Source organism: Drosophila albomicans, chromosome 3 (assembly GCF_009650485.2).
Source record: "Drosophila albomicans strain 15112-1751.03 chromosome 3, ASM965048v2, whole genome shotgun sequence".
NCBI lineage: Eukaryota > Metazoa > Arthropoda > Insecta > Diptera > Drosophilidae > Drosophila > Drosophila albomicans.
Window position 1 is genome coordinate 12,081,279 of NC_047629.2, and position 16,587 is coordinate 12,097,865.

At 33.2% G+C, this 16,587-nt stretch overlaps 1 protein-coding gene across 9 annotated transcripts; it reads left to right on the forward strand.

Moving 5' to 3' along the window:
• Nucleotides 1-901: 901 nt before the first annotated feature.
• On the forward strand, nucleotides 902-15,675 carry LOC117569131 (voltage-dependent calcium channel subunit alpha-2/delta-3). 9 transcript variants are annotated; one of them, XM_052004332.1, is made up of 25 exons: nucleotides 902-916; nucleotides 2,497-2,684; nucleotides 2,742-2,823; nucleotides 4,074-4,184; nucleotides 4,252-4,528; nucleotides 5,297-5,691; nucleotides 6,364-6,813; nucleotides 6,910-7,050; nucleotides 7,126-7,209; nucleotides 7,610-7,666; nucleotides 10,320-10,400; nucleotides 10,465-10,539; nucleotides 10,616-10,723; nucleotides 10,792-10,863; nucleotides 10,922-11,127; nucleotides 11,183-11,325; nucleotides 11,571-11,627; nucleotides 12,058-12,142; nucleotides 12,578-12,625; nucleotides 12,785-12,895; nucleotides 12,963-13,081; nucleotides 13,139-13,278; nucleotides 13,341-13,571; nucleotides 13,632-14,141; nucleotides 14,207-15,675. In XM_052004332.1, exons 2-25 carry the CDS (start codon nucleotides 2,572-2,574, stop codon nucleotides 14,327-14,329), a joined length of 3,819 nt encoding a protein of 1,272 aa, XP_051860292.1. In that variant the 5' UTR covers nucleotides 902-916; nucleotides 2,497-2,571; the 3' UTR covers nucleotides 14,330-15,675. The 9 variants fall into 9 exon arrangements, with proteins under 9 accessions (XP_051860292.1, XP_034106044.1, XP_034106045.1 ...); XM_034250153.2 differs by lacking the exon at nucleotides 902-916 and having other exon boundaries at nucleotides 1,871-2,684; XM_034250154.2 differs by lacking the exons at nucleotides 902-916; nucleotides 7,610-7,666 and adding an exon at nucleotides 8,894-8,947 and having other exon boundaries at nucleotides 1,871-2,684.
• The last annotated feature ends 912 nt before the right edge of the window (nucleotides 15,676-16,587 follow it).

Genomic DNA, 16,587 nt, shown 5'->3' on the forward strand with positions numbered 1-16,587 from the left:
TTGCCAGACAGTTCAATCAATAAGTAATCAAATACAACACTATAATAAATACCAAACTGCAATAAAATACCATACAAACATTAATTTTTAAGCTATTTGTTGGAAACACGAACCTGAATACCGAGTAATATACAAATTTCCAAGCATAAAAATTATGTTGGATGGTAATGGCTCTTATCGTTCGATAAATGGCTGCGCCAGCTCACGCGGTATAAATTATCGATATAAATTATCGATACTTCTCAGCTGTGTTAACAAGGAACTATACAACACTAACGGCAAAAGATGCAGCCACTTCGCATTCATATTGTAAACAAATCGAAAATAAATAAAATAACAATTAGCCCCACTTAGTATATTGAATTAATAACAAACAAAAATAAACAGATCCTAATGAGGCAACCATTAAATTTGCTAAGGTATGGCCACTTAGGAAGATAACGATCTTCCTTGCGTTTAATACTTTCAGAGAATTTAAGTCACTATGAAAGAAATTAATTTAATTTTATCAAATAAGTTTAGTTTGTTCTTGTTTTACTAAGTAGGCAAGTTTCTTTTTGAATTTTGCTAAAACTCTCAGAGTGTACGGAGAGATGTTTCCCTACAATAATAAGGTACAAATTATTACAAGATATGAGTTGCAAACCAGCCGAACGGCATTATTTAAAATAATTTTAAAGCGGCATAATTTGCGACTGTAATCATGCTATCGAAATCAAATTTTTTTCACTAAGAAAAATACTAAAATTTTAGTTAAAATGCGGCCACACATTGCGAATCAACTTTATAAGCTGTCCCTCTCTTACTCACATCAATATATGGAAGGCTCAACTTTATGTTGATGTTTAGAGTACGCGGCAGTACAAATTTTAAATATATATATAACAAATAAGCTGGCAACAACATAGAACTACAAGTAAGTCAATGGATACTACTATTTTGTATGTCATTGTTATGTAATTGACTATAAAAATTATCGAGAGGTATCATGAGTTTAAGATTTCAAATATTTTTAAATTCACTGGAAAACTATAAGCAACTTGATTTTGCACGGCAACAGCGAATGTCTATTTATAGACAAAAATCAACAAACAAATCTGCAAATTGCGTGTTCATTTTTATTATATGTATTTTAATTAGCGTTAATTTATTATATTCAGTTTTACATTATTATCGAATACTACTAGCGAAATACTTATCATCAAGTCGCGCAAAATTTGAACTCTTGGACCTCGGATTAGTTGAAGAGAGGATCTCGTCATTGATAGCTGATAGCTCGATTAAAATTATAAAAGATTTGATTGGCTGGAGAATTTTATAGACTAAGTCCAAGTTCTTAAGTTTTTGTCGTCAAAGAGGATTATATCAAGTCGCGCAAAATTTGAACTCTTGGACCTCGGATTAGTTGAAGAGAGGATCTCGTCATTGATAGCTGATAGCTCGATTAAAATTATAAAAGATTTGATTGGCTGGAGAATTTTATAGACTAAGTCCAAGTTCTTAAGTTTTTGTCGTCAAAGAGGATTATATCAAGTCGCGCAAAATTTGAACCCTCGGACCTCGGATTAGTTGAAGAGAGAATCTCGAATGATTTGATTATCTGGAGAATTTTATAGACTAAATCCAAATTCTTAGGTTTTTTGTCGTCATACTTAAATTAAGCAGCTGCATTGAAAACGAATTGTGCGTCCCGAAAGCATGCACCACATTTTTTGTTGATGTCACTCACTTCATGCAGGTGGCAAAATGTATGTATAGAGTAGCAAAATTACCAATAGACCAATAGACACTAACCTTTTTTATAATATCAAATAATTCCATTTCAGTAACGGACACATTACAGATTTTTAATTGAAATTAACTTTTTTTAAGCTTTCGTAGGAAACTTAAACTTTAGTATAAATCTGTTGCTTACTCTTGGGAGCTTTATAGGGGAAAAGTTGCGCCCCTTCTCATAAATGTATGTGTTCAATGGCTGCATGTATGCAACAAGTGCTCAGCTGACAGAAGCTTGAACATATGGGAAATGAGAACGCTTTCAATGCGCAGCTGCACGCGCATGTAAACAAACACCTGTAGGGCTTCGTAGAATGTAAATAAATGCATAGCGCAGATGCGGCAAATGTCAACGCAAACGCAGAGCAATGCGGAAAGAGTGTAGCAAACGTCAAATTCGTGCTCACAGTATGTATCCCGCTCGCACTTTTTAACAGTAAACGCATTTGTCATCCATGACACAGAAACGTCAGCCAAACGTCAAAGCTAACGGCAGTATACATAGAAAAGTTTTTTGCAGTCGTCCTGAATTTTTCACGCACAAAACGAAAAGTGTAACGCAATCGCTACAATATAATATTTAAACAGAAAAAGGAGAAAATGTTATACGTTTAACAAATAGCTGGAAATTCAAAATATGATTGTTATCTAATCGTGAACTTAGGGCCAAAGCCTTAAACTTGATAAATTGATGGAATGTCTATGTGTATGACAATATAGAAAATCGGACAACAATTTAATCAGGCCGGATAAGATTTATGTTGCGGCTCAAATTAACACTTCAAGTGCTGCATTATGGCGAGACTAACTTGGGCCCGGAGTCGCCTCTGCCTTAGTGTTCTATTGGTGTTCATATGTTGGGCACCTGACGTCAATCTAGTTGCTGGCGAAACTATTAATTACAATCTGTGAGTACATCCCAGCTTGATTTTATTTATTCTGATTTTCTTCTAATCATCTTACAGAGTGCACTCATGGGCGGACAGACTAGGATTGGAACTATTTTCCCTGGGCGATTTCATCACCAGACGCAAGGAATTACTAGAAGTGAGTTATTTATTGATTTTTCACATTACCACTGATTGCTCTTGACGTTTGTAAGTGAAGTTAATAACTTTGGCATTGTTGGGAGCCAGCACCCGTCACGATGTCGACGTGTACCCGAAAAAAGGAAAATAACCCTATATTTGGTATATCAATATTCTATTAAATTCAAAGTAGAATATTAAATATACCAAATAGTCAACCATAACACCTGCAACATTTTTTTGCCATATAAATTGAATTCTTAAATAAGTTCAACGATTTTTATACAGTCCAACCAAATTTTGTGAAATAACAATGACGGTATGTACTGTATAACTAGAACAAGTGGTGTCATTTCGGCTGCTGACAATGATATCATGACATCATGACATCATAACATCATGTACATCTGTACTTCATAGGGTCGGAGATGTATCCTTCTCCCTTTTGCATACTTTTTCTAAAGGCACACTTCTTCCATATGGGAATACATATAATATCTACGGGTATAAAAAATTGTGGGAAAAAGTCCTACCTATTTTAATGTAGTTTATTTAATATTCCAAAAGTTAAAGTTTATGTAGTATGTAGGAAAGTTCTGCTTTATATAGTCAATAATGATTTAAACAACATGTAAGCTAATTATCTTCACAGCAGTATGACGAAATCATCCATACTACTTGGGGTAACAGCTTCCTGCCAAGTGATTTGAATATGTCCTGATTAGGACTGTCTGCTGGAGTTTTTTAATCATTTCATGACTCGTCCTGAATATTGTTTTTTTTTGAAAGAAGTTAATGGTCACTAGAATATTTTACATTAAAATCATTGTTTCAGAAATGTTGGATGCATTTTTCTGATAAAGTTTTATTACCATATGCCTCGTCAAGCATTTTGCAGTTCCTTTATTGAAATGAGAATTTGACTTCTTTAGTATGATGAAGAAATTAGATATAGTTTGTGTTTTGACTGGTCGAATATCGAATATGATTTATAGATATTATAGAAAACAATCAAATAACATTTAGGCTGATAAGAATTGATCCCAATAATTTTATACTTATAGACCTGGTACTCTACGATTTGGTTTTATATATAGGAGAGAGAAAATGTGCATTTAATAAGGAGAAGAATGCATGTCTGTTGCAACATCATTTGCAAATCAAGACATTAATGTATAACTACTTCACGTTAAATTATATTATAATAATCTCTTAAATTTCCGCGCTCTAGCAAGCTGTCTAACTCTTATACATATTATATATTTGCAGAACTTTAAACAAGAAGGAGCAAAAGTAGTTCCACGACAGGGAGGCGCAATTGTCGAATCAATGGCCAAAGAAGTAGAAATGATGATGGATCTTAAAGTCAGCGCAGTGCGAGTAAGTCCGAATGTCTTAAATATGTTAATTGATCATTTAACAAATATGTATATTTTTGTTACCCTAGCGAATTATGGATACGGCAGAAAACACCGCCTTGTCACATCAAAACGATTTGGCGGACAAAATGTTCTCATACTACAATGCCAAAGAGATGGCGGAGCCCGGCGAACCGACGCCACCACCTCCAACAACTCCACCGGATATGGATGACCAGATTGGTGAACCACTCATCTATGTGCCGCCCAAGGTGTTGGTTTTGGAGCCAAGACCAGAATTTCATAACACGTCGGTCAACTTCAGCGTCAGTTCAGTGCACGTGCCTGTGAATGTGTTTGATCGAGGTTTGAGATAGCATTTTTTAACAATCCTACTTATACTCTACTCATTAATGCTATTACTAATCTATGTTTTGTACAAGAGCTTACACACGCATACACAACGTTACCAGAGAAGATTCTATGTTGTTATAGCTTACTCACTCGCAATATTCAATATTAGTTATAGAATGATTAATAGGCGATGAACTTATGTCGCTGATTTTGTAATTTTCACCATTCGGTAATGTGGAGTAGTCTCTCTAAAGTCTTCGCTTCGATAATAAGAAATCTCAATATTTTAAAGGGTTTATTCGCGTGAGGATTATATTATAATTTCTCATTTTGCATAGAGTTTCTGGGTTTATGTTTTCGTAACAACAATTAGTGTCTTCGAGAGTATATTGCGTATACTGAAAATATGAAACTGTTCTGACTTATAAATTATTCCTGGATATCTGCTATACTGTGAATGATGTTTATATACAAAATGCTTTGCCAAATACCGTACAACTCCCAACTAAGCCACATTAACACTTGACTAACACGCTCACCATATTGCCTAAGTAGAAAAAATAAGCATACGCACTGTATTGCACCTGTGCACCGTTTTTATGCAATTTTAAAATGTATGCGTACAAAATTTTTCTAGGTTTAGTTTCTAAGGGATCTAAAGAAATGAGAACTAATTATAACAAACATTCTCTGAAAACTTTTTCCGTTGCTTCCAACAAAAAAAAAACAAATGGCCGATAATGTACACGCATACAACAACAATCCCATAAAAACATTCAGCATCGGATGTTATAAAAGCGATTCAATGGTCGGAGAATTTGGATCAAATCTTTCGTGATAATTATAAAAACGATCCCAGTTTGTCGTGGCAATTTTTTGGCAGTTCAACAGGCTTTATGCGTCAATTCCCAGCATCGAAATGGAAGAAGGATGTTCCGGTCGATCTATATGATTGCCGATTTCGCTCTTGGTACATGGAGGCGGCGACAAGCCCAAAGGATATTATTATCCTATTGGATAAATCTGGCTCAATGTTGGGACAGAGGCTAGATATCGCAAAGCATGTTGTCAATACAATACTCGACACGTTGGGTACAAATGACTTTGTGAACATCTTGACCTTTGATAATAAAGTCACCCCGCTTGTCCACTGTTTCGAAGATCAGCTAATTCAAGTATATACTTTTGTTTTAATATTCTAAAAATATTTTAATTTTAATTAATTTACCGAAAAAACAAAAAAAAAAAACATTTTAAAAAGCTGCAACTATGTGTAAGATACCCGCTATCCTTTTTGAGAAAATGTACAAAATATACCGTAAAAATACTTCTAGTGTGCCAAATATACCATAAAGTTGTCACTTTTACAAAGCAATTTGTTTTTGCCTATACAATTGGTACTATTTGCTTTTTTTCAATTAAATTAATAATCTATACAATTACTTTATTCAATTCAAGAATTTATACAATTAATTTTTGTGTATAAATTAGACCAAGAACTTAATTCAATATAATGCGCGTTATGTGTCGAATTTAAAAATATATTTTAACGACGCGCTAATACAAAAAGATCTAGATCTAATAGTCACTGAAATCTAGTTGTTATCTATCTGTAAAAATTATACACTTTATGGTTGACAAAAATTTAATTTAATACTCTAGGGATAGCTGGTACTTTCACACATACACATTCATATATTTATATATACTACTGCATACATATAATTGCATAAATTGGTTTTATAAACATAAATATATTTCAAATATAAATAGTATATATAAGTATATGCAGCTTAACATACGTTAGAAACAACCCATTTTGACACCCAACTTCGAAATTCATTCAGGCAAATCTGGGCAACATCCGTGAACTAAAAGAAAAGATTGAAACGATTAAACCCCAATCGATTGCCAATTATACCGCCGCACTTACTTATGCATTTGAAATATTCGAAACTGCAAGACTTAATTCGCGCGGAGCACTTTGCAACCAGGCCATAATGATTGTTGGCGATGGAGCTCCGGAAACTAATGAAGAAGTTTTCCGGTTTTACAATTGGCGTGATCCGCTTTATAGGCCGGTGCGCGTGTTCACCTATTTAATTGGTAAAGAGGTGGCAAATTGGGATGATATACGGTGGATGGCATGCGAGAATCAGGGCTATTATGTGCACCTCAGTGATACTGCAGAGGTGCGTGAAATGGTCTTAAACTATATACCGGTAATGGCTAGACCTCTGGTATTGGGTAGGCACGATCATCCGGTTATATGGACGCAAGTTTATGCGGACCTTGAGGTGGGTACCTGAATCAATACAAAAAACAAAAACAATCCGGAACCATTTACAATACCCACAAAACACTCTACAATCCACAATAATGCCACCATCTAGGATACCAAGCTGTCCGATCATTTGTGGGAACTCAAACAATGCGAGGAACAAAAGGAGGATGTCCTTGAATACAGACGAGTTCAGGACGCGATGCTGGAACCCAGCCAAATGCGTCAGCGAGCGTATCAACGGACAAAGGAGGTCAGTCAGAATGATCGAATGTGATTTTAAGAACACGTATTAACTTGGAATACTAATCTATTTGATATTATACAGACATGGGACCAACCAGTTGACTCGGATGTTTATCAATTCATGACAACCGTGTCAATGCCAATTTACGATCGACGTGAGAATGCGGTAAGTTAGGTTCATAAAATCCCAAGTGCCCGGGCACGAAACAATTTTAAAACCAATACCAATACCAAAAACAAAAAGTTAGCACTCTAAATTCTTAGCGAAAATATTATAAATTACTATGCGAAGTCGCACGGCAGACGACGATGCATTCATTTACGCTCTCTCATCATCAAACGATCAATTAAGCAATTATTAAATTATTAAAATGAACAACAACAACAACAAGAACAAAAACAAAAACCATTATCCAGATAAATTTCTATTCATCTATATAAATACTCTCACTATTTAATACAACTATATTAATATTTTATGCGTTATATATATATAACACACAACAATTACTACTACTACTACTACTACTATCAAACTACTACTACTATACACAACTATACTACAGAATATCACCGAAGAAGTTTTAATAAATGAAGCACTCTGGGAATTGCAAACACGTGAGGTACAAACTATAATGCCAAATTCTAACAAAGCTACAAAATTAATTAATTAAATTTAAAGTAAACGTAAAAGTACTTAAACATACTCGTACATGCTGTTAAGCAAAACGTTTTGTATACGCCAATTAATCGCAATATTGATTTATCGAATATACTTTTGATGTATATTTACATTGATATATATGTGTATAAGACTAAAGTAAACAATTTGTTATACTTTGCGCTACATTACATACATACTTATTCCATATTTAATCGATATACTTAATTATGTAACTTACTACTCGTATATAACTACATATATATATATTTATATACATATATAGCTAACATGATCTAGGATCATGATATTTTATTAGCTAATTTTTTGACATTATAGTTGACCACGTATTCTACATATACTAGGAAAAATCCAATTATTCTAAAATCAACTTACAAACCTTACAAACTTACAAATTCAATAATCCAATTCGAGTTGTAAAGTATTTACCAATATACTACTACTACTACTACTACATAATTATACTACATAATAATATATATCTAGCATATACAATTTTCTTTCTATATTCATATATACCTCGTTACTCGTTACATATATATTTACAAGTAAAAGTATATCTAGAATTTACAAAGCATTATTATAAAGCATTATGTGTAGTTCAGTTTGACATTTGTTGTTTTACGTAACAAAACAAACCGTACTCGTAATAATAATAATAATACAAAATTATTTAGCTGATACGCGTGGTAAAGAGTCTTCAACAATACAAGTATTTATGTAAAATTGATACACACACTGGAACATGATTAAAACACGAAAACTATAATCGATTAATGTTAGGATCGGTATCCTAATTAATTCTTTTGTGAAACAATCATCATCGGGAACTCATGCTTAAGCTGCAAAGCACATTACTAATAATAAGAACTACAGACCCAAAAAAAAATCATTATTTAAATATATTTATGTACATAAATATAAATACAAAACATCCAGAAAACACACAAAATTAGGTATAAACAATTAAGTTTTTATACCCTTCGTAAGATCTGCCTTAAGGACGGCAAACAAATTAATAGACATTGCTCCAATATTAGCTTAATACTATACACTTTATTGCCCAAACCTTAGTTGCTTGCTGCTAAGCCCCGAGATGTAGCGCACTTAAGTTGCTTGGGATTATAGACATTTATTTATTAAAAACTATACCAATACAAATTCACAGCTCATTAATCTAACGACCGATATAAATCCGGCTGCCAAGCAAAATACCATAGTTGTGAGTAAATTGTTTATAAATTTAAGCAACAACAACTGCAACAATCAAGAAATTAAAATCAACTGATTTATAATCTATTATTATTACGTTATATTTTTCTTCTGTTTCTCTTTAGTTTGATTTGAACTGTGCTGCATGAGTTTTATTCTAAAAAAAAAAAAAACAATGTCACCACGAAATTTTCAAATTTTGCACTTCCTAACTTTATTCTTTTCGCCACTTCATTAACCAGCATTCAAATTAACTTGTATTTATAAGATGGCTTTCGTGCGATTTTGGGTTTTTGTTTCTCTTGAGAGATATCTTTCGATATCTTCACTTGATGCTAAAAAATATTTGTATAACATTCATTAATCCTGTACGCTTCAACTAACGACTCTTGACTTCAACCAAATTTAAAAAGCGATTTATATGGAATCATGTGTACATATCTGTCCTTAATACTACTGGCAACACTCGGCTGAACGATTTCCATAATACTACGCAATATAGCATATATATATATAATATTATGCACCCTTCGTTCTCGTCCCTACACCTAACAAGCTCTCCACCGAAACAACAATCTCTGTGAGAAGGGTATAAAAACTGTGATAAAAAAAAAGAAGAAGAAAATACAACTACACTCACACGAAATTCCATGATACAAATCCTAACTCAACACAAAAGTACACTGACAATTTACATACTATATATTTTTTAGTTAGCTAATTTTACACTTGAACTGATTTTGCATTTAAGATTAAAGTTTCATTTTAAGCTTGTGAAATTTTTTCAACTAAATGAACATTATTTTTGTGTCCTTCGGTTTACATTGCGCTACTTCGATTTCCACTCTCACAACGCTCTCTCATACGATATTAGTACTTTATTTGGCAGACTATGTAATTATACTTATATACTTTTAACTGCCAATAAAAAAGATGCAAAATTCAAAAATAAAAAGTTGCTTAATATAATTATTTTATGTTTCAAATTACAAAAAAAAAAAAAAAAAACAACTGTCAGCTAATTTAACTGTATTGTAAGTTCTTGCGTAGTAAAAACAAATGCTTAAACATACTCGTATTCGTAAATGCATTTATAAATTTCTGGTTTACTTTTCAATTTCTTTAATGTCATTAAATGTAAGCAAAATCAAAGTTTTCTTTTGTACTAGCAATGCCATTTCAACTTGAAAATATAATTTCATTTTCAGTATTCAGTACTCGTAACATGCAAACATAAAATATCTGTACTATTGTATTTCTATTTGCGCTAAAAAAAAAACAAGCATATAAATATCAAACTTGTGAATTGTTCTGATTACTCTACCCCAAATCTATCAAAATCATTTTAATAAACTTATGAACAAATGTTTGCTTACGAACAGACAAGAATCGCAAACATTTTGGGCGTGGCTGGAACCGATGTACCAATAACTGAAATCAAGAAGTTGCTGTCGCCCTATATGGTAAGTTATTGATTTGATCTAAAAAGAAATCATATATACTTATGAACAAAACCCTTTTTCACAGCTTGGCGTCAATGGCTATGCGTTTATAGTAACCAATAATGGTTATGTACTATTCCATCCAGATTTTCGTCCTATTGTAAGTATTGCACAATATTTCAAAATATAATTCGAAAAAGCTTTAAACACGTCTTTCTTCTTTCGATTTTCAATAGTTCCAAGGATATATCTTAAAACCCGCTTACAATAGTGTAGACATGATTGAAGTCGAGCTGCTGGACGATGATAGAATCGCCAGAGACTTTAACCCAGTGCTAATGACGGTAGACTCTCTAATAAGCAATATATATTCCTTAAAATGATTTTAATATTAATTTCTTATACAAATAAGATACGCGATTCGATAATCAATCAGTCGACTGGAAGCAAATGGATGTTAGTCAAGAATCATTTCGATGAAATGGTAAGTGTGATTTGTTAGCATTTTGTGTATAATTATTCTACGACTCCCAAAACCATAGAAAAGAGTGATTCGTGTCAAGCGGCAATATTACTGGACTGCCATTAAAAATACGCCATTTACACTGGTAATCACATATCCAGAGAAGTATGGAGTGAATCGAGTGGAACCACCAATCGAACAAGATATCCACCGCACTCACATTTCGGGTGGCAAAACAATACGCAGCTTCTTTGATGGCAAGCGATGGAAAATCCATCCCGATTGGTAGGAGTGAATGAATCTGTAATTAGTAAATCGTAGTAAATGAAAATGATTTCAGGCTTTATTGCAAGCAAACCAACAAGACATTCCGAACACCCGAAACAGAGCTACTTTATTTTGTGGATCGTATGTCTGAGCCTGGTTGGCACTGGCCATCGAGTCGAAGCGCAATGCCCCCGGAACATGCCGCGGCCATATACTGTAAGTATCGTGAGAACTTCAGCAGTATCTGAAGCAGTAGTTAGAGACATTGAAACCGCTTGGCGATAAGCAGAGTTTCCGTTTTCATGCCGATGCCGATCTCCAGCTATTTCAGCTCTGCATATTGTGTTTTAACGTTTTGTTTCTGCTCGATTTACATAAATGCAAATTTTGCTAAAAAGAACATAAAAATGCAAATCTTCAAAAAAAAAGAAACCAATTTCAATAATCGTGCAAATTCACAGCTAACAACTCATCAACTGGCCGATATTCATCAATCAATGAAAAAGAAAGATACTATTGTGAGTAACGAAAAACCATAACAAAGCCAAGTCGCAACACTCTCTCTCACTCTCACTCTCTCTCTCAAACCCTCAACACGAATATAATGTGCACTTAATAATGGTAGCACCCAAAAATATATATCTTTGAGCCAAGCACTTTGCACTTTGCACTCATACCATTCCACTGAAAATAAAAAAAAACTAATTGGTTGATGCCTGAGCAATAATCGGCGATTCTGATTGTTTTTCATAGTGTGTTTGTTGTATGTCACCAGTTAGCTGCGGTAATTGCACAAATGTACTGCATGAGAATAAACTATTGTAAATATTATTGTTTTGTTTAGTGGTAAATCTTCATTGCAATTCCAATTGTTTTACAATGCCGGTAGCCTAAATCCGCTAAGCACCAATTACAATATCATTTACAACAACTTCTTTCGAATTCCAGGTGATCGCCAACTAATGCAATCTCTTGTCTTTGATGCCCGTGTCACGAAGGGATTCTTCGACAAATCCAATTATGATGAAAAGAGGTAAGTGGGCACATCAAAGTGACATCATTGCACTCTGACTCTGATATAATACAGTTGCGAGTCGCAGAGCTAGACGTGACTGAGCCTACACATCGTACAGTCATCGTACCATGTATATATGTTACAGTCAACGTCATGAGAGCGTGCACTCGATTCTTAACATGCAGCACCAGGCAGCACATACTATATATATGTTATATTATATATTGATATACTTTATAATTTGTGTGTGTCGCCTTTCTTTTTCTCACTTTTATTTGCATATTATTCCGAATTTTTCGTGTATTATTGTTGTTTCGTCTATTTTGATAATAACTTTTGCACCCACAAATGAATACTGCAATCCTTGACTACTCCAATCTTAAACCACATAACATAATGCCTTTCATAACGTCTAAATCAACAACAAAAATACAATACAAAATATCTATCTAGCGTTAGCGCATCAAGCCCAATAGCCGTATTAATGGGTTTGCTGCCAAGGTAAACAAAATGAATACTCGTCAAAAAAAAAAAAAACAACTTTCTTATACTATTCGCTTAATGTAATGAAATACATATGTATGTGTTTACAAATATATGTAATTGTTATACCAATGAATATCGTAATATATTCTAAAATACTGCATTCTATTCCAACAGACACGAATTCAAACAGCGATTTGGCATTAACGTCGTTTTTTTGGCCACACAAAGTGGTCTAACACGTTGGCATGAGATCCACACGAATGCAGCAGAGCAGCCAGGTGCTGGGTAAGAACTATTTAACTACAAATACTTCCCTGCCTGGCATTTCACTATATATTTTTTTCTATTTTAGTGAGAGCTTCAGTCAGCAACATAAACGAGCAATCGATGAGATTTGGTACAAACGAGCTGTCGATCAATATTTTGTTCATCAAGAGAGTTTTGTCTACTCTGTGCCTTTCGATGCCGCCGGTACGTTTATCCTGTTTTATCAAAAGTTGAACTGACATTACTTTTATACGTTTGCAGAGAGTGGCTCGGAAATTATTGTAACTGCCAGCAATGCCATATTTTATAATGAGAGTTCCAAATCGGCTCCAGTTGCAGTCGTCGGTTTCCAATTTCAATACTCTGCCTTTTACAAGCTCTTCCACAATATAACCGGCAATGTATTATTTAATGCATTTAATTTTATTCGATCGTTATTAATGCCCATTCATTTATATACTAGGCCTGTTCCATAGATGATAAGGATTGTTACATATTGGATAACAATGGCTTTATAGTCATGTCAACACAAAAACATGAAACTGGACGATTCTTTGGCGAAATCAATGGAGCTATTATGAAGCGCTTGGTAGAGGAAAAGGTTTACAAACGTGTTATTGTCTATGACTATCAGGCAGTATGTTTTGAGTTGCCAAAACCCAATGACAACAATGCATCAAATATGGTACTTTCGGTAAGTGTAGAACAAGTTATTCATGTAATCATGTAATTAATGTAATCCGACTTTTTTTAGCCGCTTTTCAATCTGTTGCGTATGAGCAAATGGCTGCTGCATTCGGCGCTGTGGTATATTGTTCAACTATTGCAATTGGCGCCCGGTGTTATAGCCAATTTTGATAACTCGTTTTTGAATTTAAGTCTCCCAGAAACAAAACAAGACCCAGCCGAAGAGAACATCAACTCGAAGAACGGTTGGTTAAAGTATTTAACATTGCATCGCACTCGCCTCAAAGCGTGTGACATGCAACGCAACTTATACACATTATACAATGAAAAGGATAACGTTGTCTACAATATGACAGCGCACGCATGCGAGCGGCCATTTGTAGTCTTGCCAATACCTAACAGTAATCTAGTGCTGTTGGTCATCGATCAGCTCTGTCCTCGAGATGTCTCATTGGTTCTCACTGTGAATCCCCAAACGATGAATTATCCATACGAGACTAATGAGTCATCGTGCTATAAAAATGTTCACGAATTCCATCGAGTTCGTCCTGCGAGCTGCATTAATCGCCATATAAATGTAAGCGAATCTACTTTCACTATCTTTTTGTCCTTCCTTAATCATCCTCTTTTGCCATCACGCAGGAAAGCAGCATCAAGTTGTGCGGCAAGGGCTCCAGAATCTATCTGAATCTCATCCTATTGCTAATTGGCCTTATACTGAATCGCCTGTTTAACGTTGGTTGCATTTTTAATATAAATAATTAATTATTATTCACTATTAATACTCCTACATATAATGATGATCTTTTTTTTTTATTACTACACTCAAAAATCATTTTGCTCTTAATTTTAAAACAAAAATTTATTTGACTCTGTTTATTCAACTCATACAAAGCTACTCGAAATTGTTTAAGGGGGCATGCATTATGCTTTATATAAACTATTAAATCTGACAGGGTGCGATACGTACAATGATATTTCTACGTGTAAATTCAGTAAAGGCCTTAAGAAACTTACAAAACAACGTAGACCAAAATATAGCTAGCCCTTCTCGGTAATAACGTAATCGAATTTTACAAGAGGACATCAAAGTTGTTGATGCGATACTCAAATATTATAATTTCGAAATTATTGATATAAGAACGTTGGGTGAACAATTCTACAATTGTATAATACAAAATCGACAAAAATTTCACTTATGTTATTTTCACGAGAAGGGCTCTTAATAACAAATTGTAGCAAAACAAACAATTTAATAAGTATCTCTTAACGTAATACTTGATTTTAATTGGGGAAACAACCTAATTATTGCTTATGCTAGGTGAATTGTATATATATATATGTGTATGTGAGAAATAAAGAGAAGACGACATCCATGAGTATAACTGCGTGTCAAATATGTGTTACAAGCTTATTTTTAATGCCCAAGTTTGTAAGTAACACTTAGCTAATTATTATGAAACATAAAAATACTTTCAAAAGTGCGAAATGCGAGAAAGTTAGCCATTTAAACATTCATATAGACAATTAGCTCGGTATATTAAATAAATTTAAGTAGCTTTTGTATACTAGCTTAGCTTAGAATAAAAACTAAACTTAAAATCTAGAATCATTGAAATGGCTTAATACCATATTAAGTTATTTTCTAAAGATTTGTAATTTATTGTTTTTCTATTTAAAACACCAAATTCATCTATTAATAGCACTAATTGATCGCAAACATAACCCACAAGTACCTACATATGTATAAAATCGTTTTATTAATTACTTCTAACTTAATAGAAAATGCGAGCCAAAGAACTGATCAGATGCTGAAGTATCAAGCAAATGTAGATCAATACATAACCAAATGTCATAAATGAAATAACAAAGAATACGCAAAAGCATTTAAGCTTATTTGAATACTAAAACAACACTAAAGTAAACAAAACAAATTTGCATCTAGATTCCAATAACAAAAAAGCTTTATATTGTGAGGTTTAAGTCGTCCTACTTAAGTTGAGTAGATTAACTATTCTAACTGCCGCGCAAAGGCTACTGTTATTAACTATTTACTCTAAGCATAATTTTCACATTATTTATGTATATTTAAATAAAATTAATAAAAATTCTCCCAGTCCACTTGTTGTTTAATGTCTCGTTTCGTGTTTTACAGATCGTGTTTTCCTCGTCTTTTCATTTTGTTTTTGGTGTTTTTAAACTGGTGTTACGTTCGAAAGCCAAAATTTAAATAAAATTTAAATGATAACGGCTATGAAAATGATTTAGTAAATTTTTGTATAAACTTAGCAACACTATACTAAAAAAAATTAAATAATATTACTAATATATTATTATTAAAATAAATAATATGTACAATGCACGTAGGCAAATTGGGCAGTATCATGCATGTTGTTGATTTATAATACGTATCTTGTATTTTTCTTTTCATCGGTAAACATAATTATACTTAATTTCTTTTTATATCAATCTGAACCTCCCGCCACATCGTGACATGAGCGGCTGTGTGCAAGAAAGGGACGGCTGATGAAGTGACATCTTCAATGGCGCCACAAAGATTCTGAAAGTGTGGCCGTTTCTTTGCGAATATTTTGGTATATTTATCGGATTGTTTATTAAACTTACAAGTTTTGGCGCTTTAAAAATATTTCAAATTGCCTTTGAAGTCGTTATCAAAAAAAGTTTTATTAAATTGGTAATTTTTAGCTGATTTGTTTTTATTACTTACTATTATTTTTCTTTCTACCTGAGCGAAGTAGTAAAATAAATGTATTTGTATAATTTGTACTTTCTCTCAAGCTTTTCATATTTTGATATTTATGAATGTTGCTTGTTGCGACAGACTAAAATAAAACTTATTTTAATTAAATTCTTTACGTAACGAGGAATCTGATTTGCACGTAAAGAATAATTCATTCAAATTACAATTAATTAATGTATTATATTATTCGATTTTTCTAATAAAAAAACGATGATTTATAAAAAAAAGTCGATACATCGATTTTGTCATCGATGTTTGTCCA

Coding starts and splice junctions, on each gene's coding strand:
- LOC117569131 (XM_052004332.1), top strand. CDS start 2,572: ATGGCGAGACTAACTTGGGCCCGGAGTCGCCTCTGCCTTAGTGTTCTA. Junction 11,628..12,057: donor TGAAAAAGAAAGATACTATT/GTGAGTAACGAA, acceptor TTCGAATTCCAG/GTGATCGCCAACTAATGCAA. Junction 13,572..13,631: donor CATCAAATATGGTACTTTCG/GTAAGTGTAGAA, acceptor GACTTTTTTTAG/CCGCTTTTCAATCTGTTGCG.